This window comes from Schistocerca piceifrons, chromosome 3 (genome assembly GCF_021461385.2).
Source record: "Schistocerca piceifrons isolate TAMUIC-IGC-003096 chromosome 3, iqSchPice1.1, whole genome shotgun sequence".
Classification (NCBI taxonomy): Eukaryota; Metazoa; Arthropoda; class Insecta; order Orthoptera; family Acrididae; genus Schistocerca; species Schistocerca piceifrons.
This window is the reverse complement of record NC_060140.1, coordinates 935,340,894-935,367,319: the sequence shown is the minus strand read 5'-3', so window position 1 is coordinate 935,367,319 and position 26,426 is coordinate 935,340,894. Positions and strand designations below refer to the sequence as shown.

Genomic DNA, 26,426 nt, shown 5'->3' with positions numbered 1-26,426 from the left:
CAAGAAGCGTTTGCTGACAGTTTCGATCAAATTTACAACCAGTGGTGAGTACTTTGGAGGCCAGTAAGGGTATTTTGCTTGTAACTCTTGTATCTCTCATTTCTGAGACCATTCACTTTATTTTTGAGAGACATCTTGTAGTTTTGTGGTGGACTCTTTTCGTTTCGTATATATTATGTGAGGGATGGCACTGTTTTAAGCATTAAAGGAAATTCATATAAATAGAAACCGCTAGAGTACAATATGTTGTTCTTTAGAACGGCCTGTACGCTACTTTCCACTAACGGGTCAAAAATTTCTTCGGAGACGGTAGTCTTGTCCAAATTCAAATTAATTAGGCATACGCGATCACGGTCATTTTGTCACATTAAAACCGATTAGCAAGGGGGGAGGTTACACCTTCATTGACCGAGCGAGGTGGCGCAGTGGTTAGACACTGGACTCGCATTCGGGAGGACGAAGGTTCAATTCCGCGTCCGGCCATCCTGATTTAGGTTTTCCCTGATTTCCCTAATTCGCTCCAGGCAAATGCCGGGATGGTTCCTTTGAAAGGGCACGGCCGACTTCCTTCCCCATCCTTCCCTAATCCGATGAGACCGATGACCTCGCTGTCTGGTCTCCTTCCCCAAACAACCCAAACACCTTCATTGACCGTATAACAGAACGCTGCGAAGCCGATACTTCAGGGATACATCAGGGCATCTAATGGATGCGACGGCGAGTTGTAGTGATATGAGTTAACTGTACCACAGAGCTGGACGTGTGAAAGTGACGTATGTTTGGATTGATTTTTACTACTGTCGGCGGCGTGAGGAGCGAGCGGGAGAGATGGCAGAGAAACAGCGTGGTGCTCATTTCGCACAAACGGCCCTTTGTTGAGCGTGGAAGCGATTTTGCACGATGGCGGATTTTTAGATCGAAGTGAGAACTTACGTGTTAAGTTCAAACTGGATGGAAAACTCGTCTCAGGTCTTGTTCTAAACAGTTCTTACCACGAAACCTAACAGAAACAAACTCTGCTGTCGTCTCTGTGGCACGGGCGTGCCTACATCAATTGCTTCTGCTACTCTTTTTCTGCAGAAATGGTTAAGCCGGACCTACTGGCTGCTTGTATTACAGCAGATGTCACATGTATTACACCGTCACTTGCAAATTCAAAGCAATTTTTTTCAAATATTTTTGTTTTCTTTCCCTCTTGCTCATCTTATGGGTGAAGTCTGATATTCATTCAGTGTTTCACTCCAAATTCTCATTTTTTTTTTTTTTTCTAGAGCACATTTAAAAAGAATTGGGGATAGGTCATGCTGTACATTTGTGTGTATTTCTAAGGACCGACATGGTTCTGCCATAAATTTTACTTTAGATACTGTGTCTGTAAGTACTGCACGAATAAACACTTTCATTCACAGTTTAGTAACCAGCTAACTCGCCACTCCTGGCCATTATCGAGCAACGTCACAATAGATGTAGTTACGTTTACAGCATCTTATGATGTACGACTGTGATGGTGTCCTTAACAGTAGTCTAGGGAACGGTCACAAATACCACAGATTTCAAGTCCATATGTATAGTGAGAAAAGCAGAACTCTTATGCTGCCTTTGGCACTGTGCCAGCAAAGATAACAAATCTCTGCTAGTTACGCTCGTACCTACTGTGATTGTGCGAAAATCTTATTAAGGATTCAGTACAGATCTCTCTTTTTTCCCCACGGTGATTTGTAGATCACAACAGGCTGTAAGCTTAACAATATTTATTGTGATGCAACTTCATAATCTCCAAAGGGATGAAATTAAAAAATGTTCAAATGTGTGTGAAATCTTATTGGACTGCTAAGGTCATCAGTCCCTAAGCTTGCACACTACCTAACCTAAATTGTCCTAAGGACAAACACACACACACCCATTCCCGAGGGAGGACTCGAACCTCCGCCAGGACCAGCCGGGATGAAATTAGCTAACTTCCATTAACTGGAATAAAGTATGTATTTCAAACTAACGGAAAAACCTACACAGAAAAATGATTACGGACTTGGCAGTACCTGTGGACCACACATAAAGAAATCTTTACCGTAGAGCGTATGTTGGCGCCAACTGCAGCATGTTGTTGTTGTTGTTGTTGTTGTGGTCTTCAGTCCTGAGACTGGTTTGATGCAGCTCTCCATGCTACTCTATCCTATGCAAGCTTCTTCATCTCCCAGTACCTACTGCAACCTACATCCTTCTGAATCTGCTTAGTGTATTCATCTCTTGGTCTCCCTCTACGATTTTTACCCTCCACGCTGCCCTCCAATGCTAAATTTGTGATCCCTTGATGCCTCAAAACATGTCCTACCAACCGATCCCTTCTTCTAGTCAAGTTGCGCCACAAACTTCTCTTCTCCCCAATCCTATTCAATACCTCCTCATTACTTATCATAAAACCTACAAAAATAGCTTCCACAACATGAAATCACTCTTGGATGGAGACAGAACTATGAAACACGCCGTAATTTCAAAGGTGCGTGGTACAGTAATAAACTGTCCGTCCAAATACTTTCTAGAGTGTTTTTTTTCCCCTGGCTTATAAGCGACGTAAGTGTAGTAACTACGGTGGCCGTTCGAACTAACAAGTGTGCATTCGACCAGTCAGTTGTGAGCAGCTAGTGTTACGTATTGGACATTCTGCCTTAGTGTGTCACAACTACCAATGGTGCAACGAGCAGTGATTAGATTCCCCCTTCTTACACGGTGAAACGGTTACAGATACATTTGAGAATAGTTCAGAAATTAATAAAGTAAATGTAGAGTTTTGGCGGGCCCAGTCGTTAAACACACATTTGGACAAAGAACGTTTTTATGTTACACTTTTATTCGAAAACAACCGTTAAAACACGCACAAATTTCAAATTCGTAGTGAACCTATGCAGCAGTAAATTGTTTTAACCATAGGTTGCTGTGAATGTGACACGGGGAGAAGGTAGGGCAGTGAGCCCTCCCTCACTGGAAAACAGACAAAAGACCAGCTGGCTGGGAGTGGGACCAGCCGGCAGTCCCCGTGCACGTCCGGGGTTCGAGCCCCGCTTGTCTGTTCTCACGCCATTCACTGCGCACTAGAGGCGTGTAAGAGAGGCAGGCGGCTGCGCGGGACGCTTTTTTGTCCTTGGCGATGTGCTTGTGGTTCAAGTAGAGTACAGCGCCTGACTACCAAATAATCCTAAAAACGTGTGGAGAATTTTTAAATTGTCAGAACGTGTCTGATATTTTCAGCTCAGTAGTTAAGAAAAATATTATTTCTGTGGCAAGTGGGAACAAAAACAGCAAACAACCTGGTTAATAAATCATCTGTGCATAGACTGAGAGTTTTTCAAGAAAAAAGAGCAAGCGGACCCTCAAGTGCTCTATTATACTTAGAAATATTATTAAATAGTTTCGATGTATCAATAAACCTCCCACTCCATATTACTAAAAGACTCGAATTCCCACGAGTAAAACAGCTTCAAACGTCCGATTATTTTACCAATGATATAATGTGTTAAGTATTTCACGTTCAGCATGTAAGCGAGAAAAAGTATAAAAAAAGATTTGAAAATATGTTTAAAGTTTGTTGGAAGTAGCTAAGTGCTCTTTCTCAAATACTGAATTAACGTAGTCGTGGTATATGCGCGCCATAAAGACGTTATGCAATTTCTTTTAACTATTGTCCTACTGTATTAAACTGTCTTATTGACGTAAGGATCATTCCTCTCTTATTGAGCGTTTTATGGCTTTCTAAATTCGCTCAATAATTACATGAAATACTGAAAATAAAAAAAAAATCCGCTGGAAGCCTAATCGATACGCACTTGCAATTGCGAATGTGCACCGTACACTGTGTTAACCATCTAGTAGATTACATTATGCGTGTGACTGATGTTCGACTCCCCCGAAACATGAAGTTTGGTAATGAAATACATCGACAGAAAAAGTGGACGTTTATTTCCCGCATGCGAACTGAAAGCAGGTGATATGATATACTGTGTGTTTTAAGTATAATTCTGCAAAGGAAGCTATCAGTTTCCAGCGAGTAATACATAAATAATGCAGTGGGGTTTCGAATGTGACACATAGCGTTTTATAATGCAACAAATAGCAGTTTGCTTTAAAAATTTGGCTCTGAGCAATATGGGACTTAACATCTGAGTTCATCAGTCCCCTAGACTTCGAAGTAGTGCAGGTGCCCGTGAGGTCATATCGATCATAGATTGAGAATTCCAGTGCATTTCGTTAGATAGTCAAGTAATATATTTTTAATATTTAGACAATTACATAGATCAAATAGCAAAGCTGGAATGGTTACAGAGCTAAAATATGCCTTAGAGTAGAATTTAGTGCACACGCTTACTCTCCGATTGCGAGATATGCAATTGCTCTCAACGAACACTCCTTGAACCTGTATGCACAGCGCCCATAATCTTTCTCTGGGCCTTGACCGGCGAGAAAACGCATGTTACATGTGACCTGACTCCTGTCTGTGCCATCTGAGACCATGAGAACTTATGTCTGGCTGCAACGAAGCATGAGTACGTGACAACACTAAATAAATAAGGAAAAAATTCTAACCGTGGAACCGGCCGCGATGGCCGAGCGGTTCTAAGCACTTCAGTCCGGAACCGCGCGACTGCTAAGGTTACAGGTTCGAATCTTGGCTCGGGCATGGATGTGTGAGATGTCCTTAGGTTAGTTAGGTTTAAGTAGTTCTAAGTTCTAGGGGACTGATGACCGCAGATGTTAAGTCCCATAGTGCTCAGAGCCATTTTTCTAACCGTGGAAGAGCTATTTTCTGTCTTACAGCCTTCAGAGATGATATATCCGACGTATCATTGAAACACGTATCATTGAAACACAACATATTACGACATGTGCTGATTCTACACAATGAGACATACCTTCACCTTTGTCTCCTGTTTGCTGCAGTTTGACCTTCAAAACTGTGCGGTACAAGTAACGCGGAAACCCATAATATACCACAAACCAAGATATGGAAACTTGAATTCTCAGCAAGTGGTAGTAGAAAAAAGAATGAGTGTTTTTCTGCGGAATTACACGCGTATATTCCCGGCCTACTGAGATATTTAAGCAGCTATTTTTTTAAAATAGGTTTACGTGTTTTTGATCTCACGGTTCGACAGCTGTAAAAAATGAATATTGACCTAATGGCGCACGTTAATGTCTATGGTTAATCATTTTGTGAAATTACTTGGCAAATGTACTAAACATGAAGATAAAATCTGCCGACACAACACATTTTTACGAATGTTGCTAAGTAAATGTCTAATTAGGCTGAAAGAAAGCAGGTGTTGACAGATGTGAAAATTACCGAACTATCAGTTTAATAAGTCACAGCTGCAAAATACTAACACGAATTCTTTACAGACGAATGGAAAAACAAGTAGAAGCCAACCTCGGGGAAGATCAGTTTGGATTCCGTAGAAACACTGGAACACGTGAGGCAATACTGACCTTACGACTTATCTTAGAAGAAAGATTAAGGAAAGGCAAAACTACGTTTCTAGCATTTGTAGACTTAGAGAAAGCTTTTGACAATGTTGACTGGAATACTCTCTTTCAAATTCTAAAGGTGGCAGGGGTAAAATACAGGGAGCGAAAGGCTATTTACAATTTGTACAGAAACCAGATGGCAGTTATAAGAGTCGAGGGACATGAAAGGGAAGCAGTTGTTGGGAAGGGAGTAAGACAGGGTTGTAGCCTCTCCCCGATGTTGTTCAATCTGTATATTGAGCAAGCAGTAAAGGAAACAAAAGAAAAATTCGGAGTAGGTATTAAAATTCATGGAGAAGAAATAAAAACTTTGAGGTTCGCCGATGACATTGTAATTCTGTCAGAGACAGCAAAGGACTTGGAAGAGCAGTTGAATGGAATGGACAGTGTCTTGAAAGGAGGATATAAGATGAACATCAACAAAAGCAAAACAAGGATAATGGAATGTAGTCTAATTTAGTCGGATGATGCTGAGGGAATTAGATTAGGAAATGAGACACTTAAAGTAGTAAAGGAGTTTTGCTATTTGGGGAGAAAAATAACTGACGATGGTCGAAGTAGAGAGGATATAAAATGTAGAGTGATAATGGCAAGGAAAGCGTTTCTGAAGAAGAGAAATTTGTTAACATCGAGTATAGATTTAAGTGTCAGGAAGTCGTTTCTGAAAGTATTTGTATGGAGTGTAGCCATGTATGGAAGTGAAACATGGACGATAAATAGTTTGGACAAGAAGAGAATAGAAGCTTTCGAAATGTGGTGCCACAGAAGAATGCTGAAGATTAGATGGGTAGATCACATAACTAATGAGGAAGTATTGAATAGGATTGGGGAGAAGAGAAGTTTGTGGCACAACTTGACCAGAAGAAGGGATCGGTTGGTAGGACATGTTCTGAGGCATCAAGGGATCACCAATTTAGTATTGGAGGGCAGCGTGGAGGGTAAAAATCGTAGAGGGAGACCAAGAGATGAATACACTAAGCAGATTCAGAAGGATGTAGGTTGCAGTAGGTACTGGGAGATGAAAAAGCTTGCACAGGATAGAGTAGCATGGAGAGCTGCATCAAACCAGTCTCAGGACTGAAGACCACAACAACAACAGGCTGAAACTGCCTTTGCTGGCAAAGGCAACACATTTTAGAGTTTCTCCGAAACGTTTACCTGGAAACATTAACTAGTTTTCTCCCCATATTCCTCTGGAACACACTCAGAAAAGTTGTAATTGATTCAAAATTTCACTATCAGCAGAAAAAAAAGTTGCGTTGTTGTGAAGTAAAATATTTTTCTCGTCACGTAGCGTCACTCGGCGACGACTTTTTTTTTTCATCTGTCCAACCGTTTATGAAGTATTAAATGTAGCTGCCACACCAGACGTACGGAACCTGCTGGGACGATTTGCGTACCTCGTGTCCTACTTCAGGATTGGCGTGGCTCCCACAGTAAGGCTGTGTTTGCGCTGGCTGTTGATCGAATGGTGGTCGTAGCGGAAACCGGAAACGCCCGGGGCAGATGCGCCAGATAGACACCTCGGTTTCCCATGGAAACAAAAGGCCACGCGCAACAGGCAGCCCGCACGCGCAGAGGGCGTTGACTTAGCAATCCATACAGTGTAACATGCCTCTGTACTAACAAGGGCAGGCCGCCAATTGTGAAATTCAGATTCGATTCATACTGCGCATAATAGAAGCTCATGGCCGGAGGTGTAATGTGGCAAAGCACCAAGATGCACTTCTCAGCCGTTGTCGAGAAAATCGACAGTTAAAAGAAACCGTTGCGGTGAAATACTCTCTACGATTAATAATTTCCTGCAGCGTCATGGCGCAGCGGTAAGCGCTCGGGTTCGTAATCCGGAGGTCGCCGGATCGAATCTCGCGCCATGCATTTTTTTTATTATTAGTTTTTTGTAATTCATATGTATATAATGTTATAAGTTGCGCTAGGGACCGCATCTACCTTCTTTCGAAGTTAGCACGCAACTACGCTGTTACGCGGCGGCTCGTTTCGGCCCATTCAACACCTGTCCTTCAAGTGTAACGAGCGAGTAACGGAGTTTATATTTCATACCTGCCACAGCAAATTTGTGTTCGTGGGGTCTCTATTCTAATTCGAACGTTTGACTTACGCTATACGTATTCGTTTCGGAATATCGTTTCTACGTCTTCCGTTAACTATACGTGGTTAACATTATGAAGACAATTAATAATATTTGTGAAATACAACTTTGTTTGCGGAAAACATAATGATGTTCGAAGTCGCCAGTTTTTCCACGACAAACGACTGTGTGTGTGTGTGTGTGTGTGTGTGTGTGTGATGTCCTTAGGTTCAAAAATGGTTCAAATGGCTCTGAGCACTGTGGGACTTAACATCTGTGGTCATAAGTCCCCTAGAACTTAGAACTACTTAAACCTAACTAACCTAAGGACATCACACACATCCATGCCCGAGGCAGGATTCGAACCTGCGACCGTAGCAGTCGCGCGGTTCCTGACTGAGCGCCTAGAACCGCTAGACCACCGCGGCCGGCCGATGTCCTTAGGTTAATTAGGTTTAAGTAGTTGTAAGTTCTAGGGGACTGATGACCTCAGATGTTAAGTCCCATAGTGCTCAGAGCCATTTTTTGAACCATTGATCGTTAATTATCGAAATTAACGTTTCAAGTAACGGATTATCTTTTACGTTAAATTTAGAACATGTTAACGGGCTCTTTAACTTTCGTTAACTTTTAGTCCGTTAATTCTTAATTGGGTACCTACTATTTGTGACAAAAATGACGCCGCGACTCCCGCGGAAATCATGTTTTGGCGAATTCGGGTCATGTAGGGGTGTGGCTACGCCGGGATACGCACGATTGAGGTAAACAATCCAGTGCGAGCGAGGAGAACTGGATGTTAGCTGTTGGTTGTTTGTTTAGTAACTAGTCCGCAGCTCGTGGTCGTGCGGTAGCGTTCTCGCTTCCCGCGCCCGGGTTCCCGGATTCGATTCCCGGCGGGCTCAGGGATTTTCTCTGTCTCGTGATGACTGGGTGTTGTGTGATGTCCTTAGGTTAGTTGGGTTTAAGTAGTTCTAAGTTCTAGGGGACTGATGACCATAGATGTTAAGTCCCATAGTGCTCCGAGCCATTTGAACCTTTATTTTTGTTTACTAATTTCGCATTAAGTACTACTTTTTGTGAGTGGGTTGACTGTTTATATTAAATTACGAAATCAGATCCTAGCTGTAACAACGATTTAAAAAGAAGCCTAGTAGTAAGATCTGTAGGAAATAAAGCCCAGAGCCTAGTTAGAATGTGGCTGGATGTGAAATCAAAAGATTCAGTCAACAATGCGGTATTTCGTGGGGATTAAACATGATGATCCCATACCCTCAAGCGCTGCAGTCAAACGAGTTTTTTCTGCGGGCAAATACATTTTGTCTCCTAATCGAGCCTCGCTCTCGGATGGAAACTTCCAACGTATTGATCTTCACGAAGGAAAATATGCACCTTATGTCAGATACCATCTGATTCTCCAGTGTTTTCATTCTCCCGTGATTTAACATTGACAAATATATAATTATAAATTTAAGTGATGAAACTGTTTTTTTATTTGTCTTAGATGTGCTGCCTAAACTTCCGCAAACAAAACGTTTTTGCTTAAGCAAGAGTAATACTTTAGATTCAGTTGCTTGTTTCACTACACCCACAACGTAAAGTTTACTAACACGAGGTAACGGTTAACTTCCGATAAATCTCCTGGAAAGAAACGCTTTAACGATTAACGAAGTTCACGTTTTTATTAACGGATTAAGACTTAGCTGCGGAATTTAATCCTTTTAATTAACGTTTTCCAGTTATAGTCTGGAGTATGTCGAAACTTTGTTCATAAAAATGGAGGATAAGACTGTTTCTTAGCGAGAAAAATGAGGATACGTGACAAAAAAAGAGTGAATTCTTGGAGACACCACGCTGACAGCGGCGAAATACAGCCTGCAGCCTCGATAATGTTTTCAAATCGGCAAGGAAGAAGACAGTCCACATGTTTCTTCAGGCACGCCGTATCCACCTGTAGAAACTCGATGGTTAGATTCGTTACGGCTGCCAATTTTGCAGGGATGATGATTGTTAAGTTTCACCCTCTGTTCCAGATACTACCACGTGTTTTCTGTGGGGTTACGACGGGCTGATCTAGCGGGCCAGTGTGGCTGCGGTAGGGTGCGTGATTAGATTAGATTAGATTTACTTTCATTACAATTGATCCGTAGTGAGGAGGTCCTCCAGGATGTAGAACATGTCAGAAAAACAACAATACATGACAAATATTTACAACTAAAGCAAATAAGCTAATGTACCATTCCACAGGTCCCAAGTGGCATGGTCGTCATTTTTTAATGAACGCTATATGAAAGAATCATTTTACAAATACTAATGCATTGAATTTAAAGTAAAAAGCTTTTTTTTATTTATAAGGTAGTAAACGTGTAATACAACTACTAAATACTGATTTACAATGAACACATTACTGCACTGAACTGGTGCAGAAGTCACACACACACACACACACACACACACACACACACACACACACACACACACACACACACACAAAAATCAGTTGGTTCTACTGAGAAATTCATCACTGGAGTAGGAGGAGTTGGCCACCAATAAATCCTTTAGGCTTCTCTTAAACTGAATTTCATTGGTTGTTAAGCTTTTTATGGCTGCTGGCAAGTTATTGAAAATGTGTCTTCCTGAATAATGCACACCTTTTTGTACAAGACTAAGTGACTTTAAATCCTTGTGAAGATTATTCTTATTTCTGGTGTTGATTTTATGAATTGAGCTGTTGGTTTGAAAAAGTGATATATATTTTAATAACAAATTTGATGAAGGAATGTTGGGAAGCAGTATTTAGTATCCCTAGTTCCCTAAACACGCTTCTGCAAGATGTTCTTGAGTTAACACCACGTATCTCTTACTGCACGTTTTTGTGACAGGAAAACTTTACCTTGGCTTGATGAATTGCCCCAAAAAATAATCCCATATGACATTATGGGATGAAAGTAAGCATAGTATGCCAGCTTTTTCATTTTTATATCCCCTTTGTCTGACACAATTTGCATTGCAAATAGAGATTTGTTAAGACGCTTCATCAGTGTCCGTCAGACCAGGAACATACGCCTGAAACCTTGTGTACACGGCTGATGTCATCTTTTAAGGCAGGAGTGTCTGCAGCACACTCATTGTGAAGCTGTATAAGAAAGGGACACACATGGTACCGAAAACGTGGCCGGCCGTTGTGGCCGAGCAGTTCTAGGCGCTTCAGCCTGGAACCGCGCGACCGCTACGGTCGCAGGTTCGAATCTTGCCTCGTGCATGGATGTGTGTGATGTCCTTAGGTTGGTTATGTTTAAGTAGTTCTAAGTTCTAGGGGACTGGTGAACTCAGATGTTACGTCCCATAGTGCTCAGAGCCATTTGAACCATTTTTTGAACCGAAAACATTCTCAGTGACATGAATTATTAGTAGTCCCAGCCATCTTACGAAAGACACACTCAAAACGTCGCAGAACCGCCTGCGTCCGACCATCGATGCAGTCGATGATCATTTGAAAAGAGGCAAAATCGCGCGTCTTTACACTACACTACTCGCCTCCGGTCAGCTACTGCCAACTTTGTTTTGAGGGCCTCATCGAAAACGTGCAGTTCTATGTGCCGTTACAACTCCAAATTTACATTCCTTTCAGTTCCTTGTGCAATGTTCGCTGCGAAACAGGTGGAGATAGACTGGCATTCACTGACAGCGGCAGTTCTTGTTGAATCTGAAACATACTGTCACTGACAAGGCATGGTCCCCGTGTCTGTTTCCTGTCGTTTAGTATCTTTTCTTACGCCGTGTTACATGGGTGGCGAGCGATAGTGTATTTCTTGTAGACAAGTTCTACCTTACCATTCTGTCACATCTCCTACATTAAACCGACTTGCACATAACACACCACACTCATGAACGCAGCATGTCATTCTCAATGGAGGGAAGTCCTCCGAAGTAAGAGTGATTTCAGGTGTGCCGCAGGGGAGTGTCATAGGACCGTTGCTATTCACAATATATAAAATGACCTTGTGAATAACATCGGAAGTTCACTGTGGCTTTTTGAGGATGAAGCTGTGGTATATAGAGAGGTTGTAACAATGGAAAACTGTACTGAAATGCAGGAAGATCTGCAACGAATTGACGCAAGGTGCAGGGAATGGCAATTGAATCTCAATGTAGACAAATGTAATGTGCTGAGAATACATTGAAAGAAAGATGCCTTATCATTTAGCTACAATATAGCAGGTCAGCAACTGGAAGCAGTTAATTTCATAAATTATCTGGGAGTACGGATTAGGAGTGATTTAAAATGGACTGACCATATAAAATTAATCGTCGGAAAGCAGATGCCAGACTGAGATTCATTGGAAGAATCCTAAGGAAATGCAGCCCGAAAATAAAGGAAGTAGGTTACAGTACACTTGTTCGCCCTTTGCTTGAATACTGCTCAGCAGTGTGGGATCCGTACCAGATAGGGTTGATAGAAGAGATAGAGAAGATCCAACGGAGAAACGCGCGCTTCGTTACAGTATCACTTAGTAATCGCGAAAGCGTTACGGAGATGATAGATAAACTCCAGTGGAAGACTCTGCAGGAGAGACGCTCAGTAGCTCGGTACAGGCTTTTCTTGAAGTTTCGAGAACATACCTTCACCGAAGAGTCAAGCAGTATATTGCTCCCTCCTACGTGTATCTCGCGAAGAGACCATGAGGGTAAAATCAGAGAGATTAGAGCCCACACAGAGGCATACCGAGAATCTTTCTTTCCACGAAAAATACGAGACTGGAATAGAAGGGAGAACCGATAGAGGTACTCAAAATACCCTCCGCCAGACACCGTCAGATGGCTTGCGGAGTATGGATGTAGATGTAGATGACTTAGGCTGGTATTACACTATCAAATTTCTTTGTCCAATATCTTTTTCAAAGAAATTTGATGGTGTAATAGGGAACATTGCCAAATGTCGTCAAATATTTCATCAAATCTTGCTGTAGGTTTGATCAAAGAAGCCGCTTGTCTTCTGTTCACTGCAGTGTGGCATGTTACCACGTGGAGCGCTAGCATCGCTGCAGCGTTCTGTCGTCTGTAGTGTTTTTATAAACATTGCCGGTAAATACAATTGGTGTGTGGCGACAACTACAAAATTAATAGAGATGTATGAAGCTGGTGTGCTTTACAACGTCAGGCACCCTGAATACACAAATAAATTAAGAAGATTGGAGACCTAACCTAACCTCGCCCTCTCATGTAGCAAGGAATCGGAGTGTTACAGTGAGCCTAACTTATACAGATATAGCAGTTCTTAAGCGAGTATTGTGCTTTGTGATACGAGGGTACACTTCACTGAGCACTTTCTGAAATGTATGCTCATCCATTCTTAAGTAACTGATGTACGACTTGACGTCGTCAACTATTAGCTCACGTAACAAGTTTTGTCGAATGCTTTTATCGTGTCGTCGTAAAACCCACGACTGCACCCAGCTAAGTCGTGTCCCCCCCCCCCCCCCCCCCCCCCGCTTCTCTTCCGCATGTGCACACAGTGCAACTGTGGTACGTGCAACTGCTGTGGTTAATAACAAGTAGTTGTTGTCAGCCATCTTGAACTTTGACGAAAAATATGACAGTGTAATGCCCCTTTTTAGCGCCGCGTCAAAGAGCTTTGTCAAATATATTAGACGAATATTTGATCACATCTTTGATCAAATCTTTGACAAAGAAATTTGATAGTGTGATACCGGCCTGAGGTAAGCGGTACAGCGTCACGTGATTGCGTGGTAGCTGTTCTGCACTATGTACAGCGCTCCACAGTAAGCAGTGTGTTGTTTTAGGGCGTGACTAATGTTTTCCCCGGTGAGCTTCTAATGTTCCGTGTATTCCTCAAAGTTCGTCGGCGACGTATAGCGACGATTCGCTGTGGTGACTTTTATTTGCACGCGGTGTACGTAGTGGAGTTTCCAGTAGCGTACCCGCATTAGCCTGACTGTTCTGTTTCGTCGGGTGTGATCATTCGCCGCCTTTGTGCCCAGTTACGAATGACGCCCGCTTTCTCACTCGCTGCCCGCTTTGTTTCTCAACTGCCCAGTTCTCTCGGTCTACTGTCAACTTGCCTTGTTTTGCCTTGCCTGACCAGCCATAACACTCTTCGGTGGATTAACCTCCAACAACAGAAAAGTCTTCGGTGGATTAACCTCCAACAACAGAAAAGTGTGTGCAGCTCCTGCTTCAGACAGAAAGGAAGTGGCAACACCGCATTAATGTCGGATTGAACGCAGGATTTTGCAAAACTCGCACTTCTACTGAAATTAATGAATTCGAACTAACAAATTTATTGACACATAGCACGGATTCAGAAAATATCGTTCTTGTGAAACACAACAATCCGCAGGTCGTGGTCGTGCGGTAGCGTTCTCGCTTCCCGCGCCCGGGTTCCCGGGTTCGATTCAGGGCGGGGTCAGGAATTTTCTGTGCCTCGTGATGACTGGGTGTTGTGTGCTGTCCTTAGATTAGTTAGGTTTAAGTAGTTCTAAGTTCTAGGGGACTGATGACCATAGATGTTAGGTCCCATAGTGCTCAGAGCCATTTTTTTGAAACACAACTAACTCTTTATACTCATGAAGTAATAAGTGCTATCGACAGGGGATGTCAAATTGATTCCATATTTTTAGATTTCCAGAAGGCTTTCGACACCGTTCTTCACAAGCGTCTTCTAACCAAACTGCGTCCCTATGGAATATCTCCTCAGTTGTGCGACTGGATTCGTGATTTCCTGTCAGAAAGGTCACAGTTCGTAATAATAGACGGTAAGTCATCGAGTAAAACAGAAGTAATATCCGGCGCTCCCCAAGGAAGTGTTATAGGCCCTCTATTGTTCCTAATCTATATTAACGACATAGGAGAGTAGCCGTCTTAGATTGTTTGCAGATGATGCTGTCATTTACCGTCTTGTAAAGTCATCAGATGATCAAAACGACTTGAAAAATGATTTAGATAAGATATCTGTATGGTGCGAAAAGTGGCATTTGACCCTGAATAAAGAAAAGTGTGAAGTTACTCACACGATTACTAAAAGAAATCAGCTAAATTTCGATTACGCGATAAGTCATACAAATCTGAAGGCTGTAAATTCAATTAAATACTTAGGGATTACAATTACAGATAACCTAAATTGGAATGATCACATGGATAATATTGTGGGTAGAACCAACCAAAGACTGCGATTCATTGGCAGAACACTTAGAAGGTGCAACAGGTGTACCAAAGAGACTCTTTACACTATGCTTTTCCGCCCTATTCCTGAGCATTGCTGTGCGGTGTGGGATCCGCATCAGGTGGGACTGACGCATGACATCGAAAAAGTACGAAGAAGTGAAGTTCGTTTTGTATTATCGCGAGATAGGGGAGATAGTGTCACAGAATTGATACGTGAATTGGAGTGGCAATTACTAAAACAAAGACGATTTTCGTTGAGACAGAATCTTCTCATGAAATTTCAATCACTAGTTTTCTCCTCCGATTGCGAAAACATTCTGTTGGCACCCACCTGCATAGGGAGAAATAATCATCACGATAAAATAGAGAAATCAGGGCTCGCACAGAAAAATTTAAGTGCTCGTTTTTCCAGCGTGCCGTTCGAGAGCGGAACGGTAGAGAGACAGCATAAAGGTGATTAGTTCAGCCCTCTGCCAGGCACTTTATTGTGAAGAGCAGAGTAATCACGTAGATGTAGATGAAACTATTATCGTGTTAGCGACTTTAAAGAACGCACAAAAACCGCCCTTACGTAATTTCCTATCCGGAATCCGTTTAATCCACTCGTGGAACAGCTGACTTAGATAAAGATTGCACTAGTATGTCCGTCTAGAGGGAGAAATTGTGCAGTCAGCGCATGCAAACATAATAATTGTTCATCGGCTGTTTGATGAGGGTGAAACGATAAAATCTCCTGGCATCCAAGCCTCCTGATCTTTCTATCTCCATGTGATTTTTGCCTGTGGCACACGTTGTAGTTAGTTGTATCAGACTGGAAGAGATACACCATTTTGTTCCTAACGCCATTGCCGAAAACTCCCAAGCAGAACTGCTGCGCTTGCCATAATTTGGTGAATCAGCACAGAGCTGTAATATATACGGTAGCCATTTTTAGCACCTTATGAAAAGAGTAGTTGTCGTATTCATTGAGCAAGGTAACTTATTTCGTCTCCGACTACTTCAGTTGGTTGGGTGGGTGGGGAGGCCGGGAGGTTAAAAACTGCAGAGGGAGGTCAAGGCTTGACGCCAAGAAGGTGAGTCAAATGAATGCAGCTTGCAGTAGTTACGTAGAGGTGATAAGGCTAGCTTGGAGAGATGCTTCAAAGACGACGACGACCTCGCTGCATTAAATAGAAATAAAACTGTCACTTCCACACATTAGCAGATCTCATTTTATTAGTAGGTTGATAAAAAAAATGCAGGAAGTTTACTAAGAGGCTGCTTCTAGAACGTTGTAGGAAAGTTTCACTAAGATTCTTTTAGAGCTTACAGTCAGTCGCGGGAGAAAAGTTGTGAAGTATGCAAAGAAGGGGAAGATCAATGGTCATAAATTACCTTAGCTTATATTATCGCAGTAGTGTATTGTTGGAAGCCGGCCGTTGTGGCCGTGCGGTTCTAGTCGCTTCAGTCCAGAACCGCGCTGCTGCTACGGTCGCAGGTTCGAGTCCTGCCTCGGGCATGGATGTGTGTAATGTCCTTAGCTTAGTTAGGTTTCAGTAGTTCTAAGTCTAGGGGACTGATGACTTCAGATGTTAAGTCCCATAGTGCTAAGAGCAATTTTTTTTGTATTGTTGGATAATGTAAAACTGCAATTTTAAAAAAAGCCGATTCTTTTGCGTTATTTATTTGCTTACTTCATGCGTGTTTATATAGCCTTGCTTTGTCTGTTATGTGGCACTTCTGTATTGCTTTGTTTTGTTTCTCGCGTCTTGTATTCTTTCGTTACGCGCCTGCTATTATTAGTTCTTTGCTGCAGGTGTCCGAGCTAAGCGTTCTTACACCCCTAGTACACTTTGTATGATTAAAAACCTAAATATAAGTACAAGCAAATATTTACCGTATAGATATAAAAAATCACACACAACATGACAAATTATAGATCATTACAGAAAACAGATTCAGCAAGTTGGGTTAAACAATACAAGGCTTGCAAGAACTGTTAATGCTTTGTTTTTTTGACAACATGCGACTTTATCTTGAAAAATTTTCTTGCTATGTTTTATGAGTTGCCAGCTGACATGACTCTATGGTTAAAGATATAGTATTTTTCGTCAGCCTTTTTCTACGTAATAACGTTTCCAACTTAGGACGTTTATGCTTGTGTCGGTCGTATATGTCATATGTGGATATTGACGACTTTTGTCTGTTGGCCGAAAAATGTCTTTTGTCGTCGGTTTCTTGTTTTATTTCGTATGTAGCATGTTTTGTTGTCACATTTTGTCGTGTTTCGATTAGTTAAGTTTTTGCTACTTTATCATGTTTAGTTACGTTGTCTCGAGCGTGCCTTGTTTTGTTTTGTTCCGAGCACGTATCGTTTCGGGTGGCGTATGTTTTGTTTCGAGTGTTTTGTCTTCTTTTGGGTGCGTGTTTCTCATATGCAATGGCCCCCGTTGAAGCTGTTAGTCGGGAGCTCTATGAAATGCGGTGTAAATACATGATACGGTCCAGTGATCGATGTTCTCTATTGCTCTCGGTCCTGTGATATTGCGAAGCATAGCATAGTTGCAGAGTCTGCGGAGCGCATGTTTGTTGCGCGGCTAGTATAATACCCCGCCGGGCGGCCACCAGAGGCGCTGGCTCCGCGGCGCGGCGGCGCGCGTCTTCTGTCTCCGGCGCGCGGGCCAGTCTCGTTGTGGCAGTGTCCGCGAGTGCTTCGTCCCGTCCGCTCTGGCAGGCCATGTTCCCGACGTCGCCGGCGCGCACGAGACGGTCCAGAGCGAGCGAAAGCAGCCAGCATGGATGACCCGCACAATGGCGTCGTGCTCATCAAATGTGAGTGTGCGTTGTGCGTGCTCTCCCCTTGCGGGAACCGAGTGTACAGTCCAGTTAGTAGTGTGAGGGGATCGGCGCAGAAACCTAGGAGGATGTCGGCGTGGAGATGGGCTGTGAGGGTCGCCGAGTGAAGGGAAAAAAAAAAGTACAGCAGGCGCGCCTTCAGAAACTCTCAGCAAAGGCATTGCTCGAGAGCGGGGGCGGACGGCTTTGCCAACCTGTTGGTGCTGCGGCGTTGTGTGGTGGGAGCATGACGCTCAGACCTGTATTAGTAGGCTACTAGTTGAGGTCTGGCGTAGACGCCTTCTTCTGTCCTTCCCGTTATAAGAACAAATACAAGCTAGTGTTCTTTCTAAGCGATAGACTTTCGTTGGAAATCCCTCCGTATAAATGTGCATCATCAATTGAAACTAAAAGTTCTATCCTCTAACAATTTATTTCCACCATCCGTTTAAGAATATTAGATCATAGTGAGGTAGATCTGTGTTATTAATAAGCCCATGCATTAATTTTATGTACGACTTTTTGATAGCCTTTGGCGTTGTTTCCAATGACATGAATGGGGCTGGCAGTTTAACTCTTCGAAATGCGTAATGGAAATAAAAACTAAATCGTGGGTAGGTACAGTAGCTTGTAGTTTCAGTTCAGTTTCGTGATATTCACTGTGAAGCCTGATCATGTAGCTCATGTCAACCCGTAGCTTTGTGCTTGAAACAATGGAAACGCATTGTTGTGAAAGAAAATAGCACAGTAGAGTAGAGTGTCACATCGTGGGATCAAGACTAAGTAGTTCTACAGTTACGTAGCCAGTTCAAATGCAGTAAATAATTCCTTCGCATGTGTATCGGAACGTAGCTAATTAGTTCTCATCGTTTGTACGGAGGTCTCTGGGTTTACTCTGAGCAGTACTATCATTTGTCCTTTACGCCGCACTTCCAACGGTATGTTCCTTGAGCTCTTAATTGATGTCATCGTAATAGCTGATTTGGTTCACAGATGAGTTATCTGTGAACCATTATCATTTTCCACGATAATCTGTGTTAGGACTCTATCCTTTACCCGAGATTTTATCAGACACACACTGTGTACTGCTTTACGTTCAGTAACGCCCGAAAAAAGGCTGTATGGTCTTTCTTTGGGAAATTCTTCATTGCAGTGTTTTTACATTTCATTTGCCTGAATACATGGTGTGAATAATCGTATTTAATGTTGACAATTCTTACTTGTCACGTATTTGTCATTCAGCTCTTTCAGTCTGGGGATAGACATTAGTTTTCACGTTTGTACTCTTTCTCCTCGCTCCCTACCCCCCTTTCACCTTTTTCCGTAAGCACTGCGATGATGAGGCAGAAGGGGAAAAATACAACATTTTTTCCTCCTTCATGCTACGAAGTGCAGCAATTTGACTTCACATATGTTGTGTAAACTGGACTCCAATCTGCAATTTCTTTTAGTACTCACCAATCTTTTCTTCAAATTTCCTCAAATAAACAATTCGTTGTTTGTGTTGTGATGGCAGTAAATGAAGGCATGTGTGTATTGTTGTTTGCTGTTTTGTGCGTAACAATCAGTTTGGACTTCACGTTTTGACAAATTTGTTAGGATGTACCGTTTTTGCCCGTTTACAGTTAGTTTTATGAATATTCGCTCTGTGTGTAGGTTTACTTCGTCTAGTTTGGGTCGTCGGATTCTGTTGTTGGCGTAGTTTCCAGTGTATTTAGGGTTAAGATTTCTGTGTGTCACTTCCGCCCCCCCCTCCCCTATTTCCGTCTTTCACTCCAAATTAAGATCTCTTCCAGATTTTTAGAATAGTTACGCTGTAGGCAGCGTGTTGCAAGTCGCAGTCTGTCTTTTCTACAGTCCCTCCATCCTCCTCTTCCTGTTGTATTTTTCGTGGCTTATGCAGTGGTTGGGAAGGGAGTGAGACAGGGTTGTAGCCTCTCCCCGATGTTATTCAATCTGTATATTGAGCAAGCAGTAAAGGAAACAAAAGAAAAATTCGGAGTAGGTATTAAAATTCATGGAGAAGAAATAAAAACTTTGAGGTTCGCCGATGACATTGTAATTCTGTCCGAGACAGCAAAGGACTTGGAAGAGCAGTTGAATGGAATGGACAGTGTCTTGAAAGGAGGATATAAGATGAACATCAACAAAAGCAAAACAAGGATAATGGAATGTAGCCTAATTAAGTCGGGTGATGCTGAGGGAATTAGATTAGGAAATGAGACACTTAAAGTAGTAAAGGAGTTTTGCTATTTGGGGAGCAAAATAACTGATAATGGTCGAAGTAGAGAGGATATAAAATGTAGGCTGGCAATGGCAAGGAAAGCGTTTCTGAAGAAGAGAAATTTGTTAACATCCAGTATTGATTTAAGTGTCAGGAAGTCATTTCTGAAAGTATTCGTATGGAGTGTAGCCATGTATGGAAGTGAAACATGGACGATAAATAGTTTGGACAAGAAGAGAATAGAAGCTTTTGAAATGTGGTGCTACAGAAGAATGCTGAAGATTAGATGGGTAGATCACATAACTAATGAGGAAGTATTGAATAGGATTGGGGAGAAGAGAAGTTTGTGGCACAACTTGACCAGAAGAAGGGATCGGTTGGTAGGACATGTTCTGAGGCATCAAGGGATCACCAATTTAGTATTGGAGGGCAGCGTGGAGGGTAAAAATCGTAGAGGGAGACCAAGAGATGAATACACTAAGCAGATTCAGAAGGATGTAGGTTGCAGTAGGTACTGGGAGATGAAAAAGCTTGCACAGGATAGAGTAGCATGGAGAGCTGCATCAAACCAGTCTTAGGACTGAAGACCACAACAACAACAACATATATGATGTGCAGGGTGATTCATTGATGATATTACAAACTTCCAGGAATGGTGGTCCGGAAACGACTCAATCGAAAATTACAAACGAAAAGCATTCAGATAACCTCCGACAGTGAACCCCTTCTGGTGCAAGCTCTTTGCGTTCCATATTTTGGGGGGAAGTAGTATGGACCTAAACAAGAACAAAAACTGTACGAAAACATGGGCTTTAAAATGAATTCATTAAAAGCTATGAGCACTTGTTCATCTTCGTTACTGTGAAACACCTCTCTTCTGCTGAACAAGTGCTTGTAGCCCTGAAGGTATGCATTTTAGGGCCCACATTTAATAGGCAATTGTTTCTTGTTTTGATCCCCCCAAAACATGGGAAGCAAAGAGCTTGCCGTAAAAGAGGTATTTAAACGATTTTCGCTTATAAACTTCCGAACCGGTCATTTCCAGACCGTCATCCCTGAAAGTCTGATGCATATTGATTCCGTAGAATATGTCACAAAGTTTTTCTGAGAGGTGTGTCTACTGTCTGCTGCTGGTTTTCCTGAATTTACCTTAATCGTTTAGTTTCATAAGAAAAAGTGCGTTAAATATATCCCGAACGTAGACATTAGGCTACGCTACAGATAAATTTCTTAATACATTCTTTATTTTACATTGACATTCATTGCATCCATGTACTCGCAACCAGAATGTTATGTTGTAATCTAACCTAGACCTGTGGCTACGCGATAGATCAACCAGTGTCACAACAACCAAGATACCTGAGGGGGTGGGGGTGGGGAGGCGCTAGTATATTCTAGCTTATTAAGAAGTAAACTGTACCGGTTTAACAGATATCTTTTAAAATATTGGAGTGATTGGTTTCCGGCGTTGTATAGCCATTTTCCTGAGGTGCCCGCAGACTATCGTTGCCGTTCGAAGTCGGTACAGTCTGTTGCTGTCGCGCCCCAGCCGAGCCGGATTGCAGAAGCGGCAGTGAGCGCGGCGTGGCGTTACGTAACCAGACTTCCACATTAAGCAGGCAGGGGGGAGGACTGGGTGAAGGCCGGCGGCCGGAAGAGAAATAATGCGTGGAGGGCGGCGTACAGCGGCCGCCACAAGCCGCTACACCACCACCTGGCGCTCCCACGCAGCCCTCCTCTCAGGGAAGCGGACGAGATTGTCGCCACTGCATTATGAGGCCGCGTTTTGTTTGTGCGTTGAGTTCCCGCGACTCCGCTGTGTAACAGTTTCGCTACGCTAAGCTTCTTCTGTTGGTGTAGAACTCTTCCAGAAGCAGCTTTTCTTATTGGGATTTCCATTGCGTATCATCTACATCTACATGGATACTCTGCAAATGGTTCAAATGGCTCTGAGCACTATGGGACTCAACTGCTGAGGTCATTATTCCCCTAGAACTTAGAACTAGTTAAACCTAACTAACCTAAGGACATCACAAACATCCATGCCCGAGGCAGGATTCGAACCTGCGACCGTAGCGGTCTTGCGGTTCCAGACTGCAGCGCCTTTAACCGCACGGCCACTTCGGCCGGCCGATACTCTGCAAATCACATTTAAGTGCGTGGCAGAGGGTTCATCGAACCACCTTCACAATCCTCTCTTATTCCAATCTCCTACAGCGCGCGGAAAAAATGAACACCTGTATCTTTCCGTACGAGCTCTGATTTCCCTTATTTTATCTTGGCGATCGTTCCTCCCTATGTAGGTCGGTGTCAACAAGGTATATTCGCATTCGGAGGAGAAAGTTGGTAGTTGGAATTTCGTGAGAAGATTCCGTCGCAACGAAAAACGACTTTCTTTTAATGATTGCCAGCCAAAATCCTGTATCATTTCTGTGACACTCTCTCCCGTATTTCGCGACAATACAAAACGTGGTGCCCTTCTTTGAAGTTTTTCGGTGTACTCCGTCAGTCCTACCTGGTAAGGATCCCACACCACGCAATAGTATTCTAAAAGTGGACGGACAAGCATAGTGTATGCAGTCTCCTTAGTAGGTGTGTTACATTTTCCAAGTGTCCTGCCAATAAAACGCAGTCTTTGGTTAGCCTTCCCCACAACATTTTCTGTGTGTTCCTTCCAATTTAAGTTGTTCGTAATTGTAATAAGTAGGCATTTAGTTGAATTTACGGCTTTTAGATTAGACTGATTTATCGTCTAACCGAAGTTTGAGTTCCTTTTAGCACTCGGGTGGGTGACCTCACACTTTTCGTTATTTAGCGTCAACTGCCACATTTAGCACCATTCAGATATCTTTTCTTAATCGTTTTGCACTTTGTTTTGGTCTTCTGATGACTTTATTATTCGATAAACGACAGCGTCATCTGCAAACAACCGTAGATTGTCTCCAAAATCGTTTATATGGATAAGGAACGGCAAAGGGCCTATAACACTACCTTGGGGAACGCCAGAAATCACTTCTGTTTTACTCGATGACTTTCCGTCAATTACTACGAACTGTGACCTCTGACAGGAAATCACAATTCCATTCACATAACTGAGACGATATTCCGCAATTTCGCTACGAGCAGCTTGTGTGCTACAGTGTCAAAAGCCTTCCGGAAATCCAGAAATACGGAATCGATCTGAAATTCCTTGTCAGTAGCACTCAACACTTCAAGTGAATAAAGGTCTAGTTGTGTTTCACAGGAACGATCTTTTCTAGACCCATGTTGACTGTGTGTCAATAGACAGTTTTCTTCGAGGCAATTCATAATGTTGGAACACAATATATGTTCATAAATCCTGCTGCATATCGACGTTAACGATATGCGCCTGTAATTTAGTGGATTACTCCTACTACCTTTCTTGAATATTGGTGTGACCGGTGCAACTTTCCAGTCTTTGGGTACGGATCTTTCGTCGAGCGAACTGTTGTATATGATTGTTAAGTATGGAGCTAATGCGTCAGCATACTCCGAAAGGAAACTAATTGATACACAGTCTGGACGAGAAGACTTACTTTTATTAAGTGTTTTAAGTTGCTTCACTACTCCGAGGATATTTACTTTACTTCTAAGTTACTCATGTTCGCAGCTGTTCTCGATTCTAATTCTGGAATATTTACTTCGTCTTCTTTTGTGAAGGGCGAAGATTTACTCTGACCCCACAATAAAAAAAAAAAATGAAAAAAAGATAGGAACTTCGTGAGTGCTTGTGCGTTGCCTTCAGCGTAGTAGAACTGTTCTAAGACACTGGAATTCCCTTCAGTAGGACCGAATCAGACCTCCATCTGATCAAATTTATAATTGCCTGTCTTTTCGATAATCGCAAAAGGCGAATATCGTGATGTTACCCTCTGAAATTGTCGCTGTTGATTTCCTGCCCCCACCGTACCCGAGCTTGTTGTCCCTAGTGACTTCGTCGTAGACGTGAAGCTGGCTGTGGTCAAGTACTAATACCGTGACTAACGAATTAATTTGTTTCTGACTGCCACCAATCTCTAACGAATGAATTTGTTTCTGACCAAATACATTACTACACGTTTAGATCGTGTTTTTTTTTTTTTCCTCTTCATGGGGTGTTTATTACACGCGTATGAAAACAAATGTTGTTGAAAATATCCAGAGTTAATTTTTCGTTTTTTTTATTTTTTTTTAAAGACAGCTCACTGGTTGCAATGGATTTTATAGTCGAATTGACCATGGTTTCGATTCCTAAACTAAGGGAGTCTTCATCAGAATTTATATTACCTAAATAAGGGGGACTGTGTATAATGTTATGAGGAAGTCGCTCGTTGTGACAAAATGGGAAGGCGGAGATAACGTCAGGTAATTAGTGGGACGTTCTGACGTTATAATATCGATATGAGCCCAAAATAGCAGCAGACGACACTTTTTCAGTGACGTTTCGTAACTACTATGTAACTCAGTACATACGTACTTATAAACATATTTCTATTAGTTTAATTATTTCATCCAAGTCTGTCTGGATTTTAAATGAAAAACTAAATTTCTTCGCACATCAAATTGTGTTACTGAAAATACTTCATTAGCAAATATCGTTCCTTACGAGAGGGCATGCGATCTAGTCCCGTATTATATCACCAGTCATCATCCATTTCTCGGCATTCTCCAGTGATTTCAATATGAAAAGACCTAGGACACCCAGGAAATTTTTATGTATTTATTGAGGTTTGTTGTATATAGCGTACAACGTGCAGTCTTAGCAATAGCAGAAGTACAATAGAATAATTTGTTCTGAAATGAGATGCTGTTAATCTTCCTATGAATATACGGTAGATTCTATGAATGTAAAGATCAAACACTCAGTATTGTAAGTGCACAATGCATTCTCACAGAAACTCTTCAGATGATATTGTAAGTTAAACTAACTAAACCAAGAAATATATTATGCGATAGTCTTCTGGTGAAGCGTAACTTCGTAACGAAACAGTTTTCCGCAATATGAATGGGTACAAGATCAATACCTTCGTGATATAGATTGTCAGTTACTGATCGTCGGACCGAAATGAGTCGTAGGAACACATCATAGCTGTTTTACGAGAAAAATTTCAGAGGGTGAATGGGAAGTGGTACACTAAAGCGTCAAAGATACTAGTATAGGCATGCGTATTCAAATACAGAGACTTGTAAACAGGCTGAATACGCCGCTGACAAGAAGTGTCTGGCGCAGTAGTTAGATCGGTTACTGCTGTTACAATGGCAGGTTATTAAGATTTGAGTTAAGTTGGAACGTGATATTATAGTCGGCGCAGGAGCGATGGCAAACAGTGTCTCCGAGGTACCGATGAAGCAGGGATTTTCCCGTACGAGCATTTCACGAGTGTACCGTGAGTATCAAGAATCAGATTAAATCAACTCTCCGACATCGCTGCGACCGGAAAAAGATCCTGCAAAAACGGGAGCTGAAGAGAATAGGTGAACGTTACAGAGGTGCAACCCGTCCGCAGACTGTTCCAGATTTCAACGCTGGGCCATCAACAAGTGTCAGCTTGCGAACCATTCAACGAGACATCATCGATATCGGCTTTCGGAGCCGGAGGCCCACTCGTGTATCCTTGATGACTCCGCGACACAAAGCTTTATGCCTCGCCTAGGCCCGTCAACACCGACATTGGACTGTTGATGACTGGATACATGTCACCTGGTTGGACGAGTCTCGTTTCAAATTGTATCGAGCAAGACAACCTCATGAATCTTTCGACCCTACATGTCAGCAGGGGACTGCTCAAGCTGGTGGAACGTGTGCAGTTGGAGTGAAACGTCTCTTGACAGGTGACACGTACGTAAGCATCCCGTCTGATTAGATGCACCCCTTCATGTCCATTGTGCAATCCGACGGACTTGGGCAATTCCAGCACGACAATGCGAAAACTCACACGTCCAGAATTGGTGCAGAGGGGCTCCAGGAACATTCTTCTGAGTTTAAACACTTCCGCTGGCCACCAAATTCTCCAGAAATGAACATTATTGAGCATGTCTCGGATGCCTTGCAATGTGCTGGCCAGGAGAGATCTCCGCGTCCTCGCACTCTTAACGGATTTATGGACAGCCCTGCAGGATTTATGGTGTCACTTCTCTCCAGCGCTACTTCAGTCATTAGTCGACTCCATGCCAAGTCTTACGGCACTTCTGCTGGTTCGCGGAGGCCCTACACGATATTAGACAGGTGTACCACTTTCTTTGGCTCTTGAGTGTAAAACGAAACTTCCTGTGAGTTTAAAACTGTGTGCCAGTCGGGACTCCAACCCGGAACATTTGCCTTTCGCGGGAAGTGATAAAGAACTGAGCTGCCAGGGCACGGTTCACGATCCATCCTCTCAGTTTACCTCTACCAGTACTTCATCTCCATACTGGAAACATGCCCCAGGCTGTGGCTAATCCATCTCTTCGCAGCATCCTTTCTTCCAGGACTGCTAGTTCAGCAAGTTTCACAGGAGATCTCGTGTGAAGTTTAGAAGGTAGATCAGTTACTGGCGGCAGCAAAGCTTTAAGGACGCGTAGTTAGAACACTTAATTGCGAAAGGCAAAGGTCCAGGGTTC

General features: G+C 42.6%; 1 protein-coding gene across 2 annotated transcripts in view; it reads left to right on the top strand.

The window, feature by feature from the left end:
- LOC124787852 (rho guanine nucleotide exchange factor 10) overlaps window positions 1-26,426 on the top strand; it is a 426,981-nt gene that overhangs the window by 74,003 nt on the left and 326,552 nt on the right. Inside the window, exon 1 of one of the 2 annotated variants that reach the window (XM_047254807.1) lies at window positions 17,471-17,599. The exons of the other annotated variant lie outside the window; for it this stretch is intronic. Within the exon in view, the coding sequence (XP_047110763.1) occupies window positions 17,563-17,599 (37 nt within the window). The 5' untranslated portion in view covers window positions 17,471-17,562. Of the gene's footprint in view, window positions 1-17,470; window positions 17,600-26,426 lie in introns of those variants that run through there. 2 annotated transcript variants of the gene reach the window in all.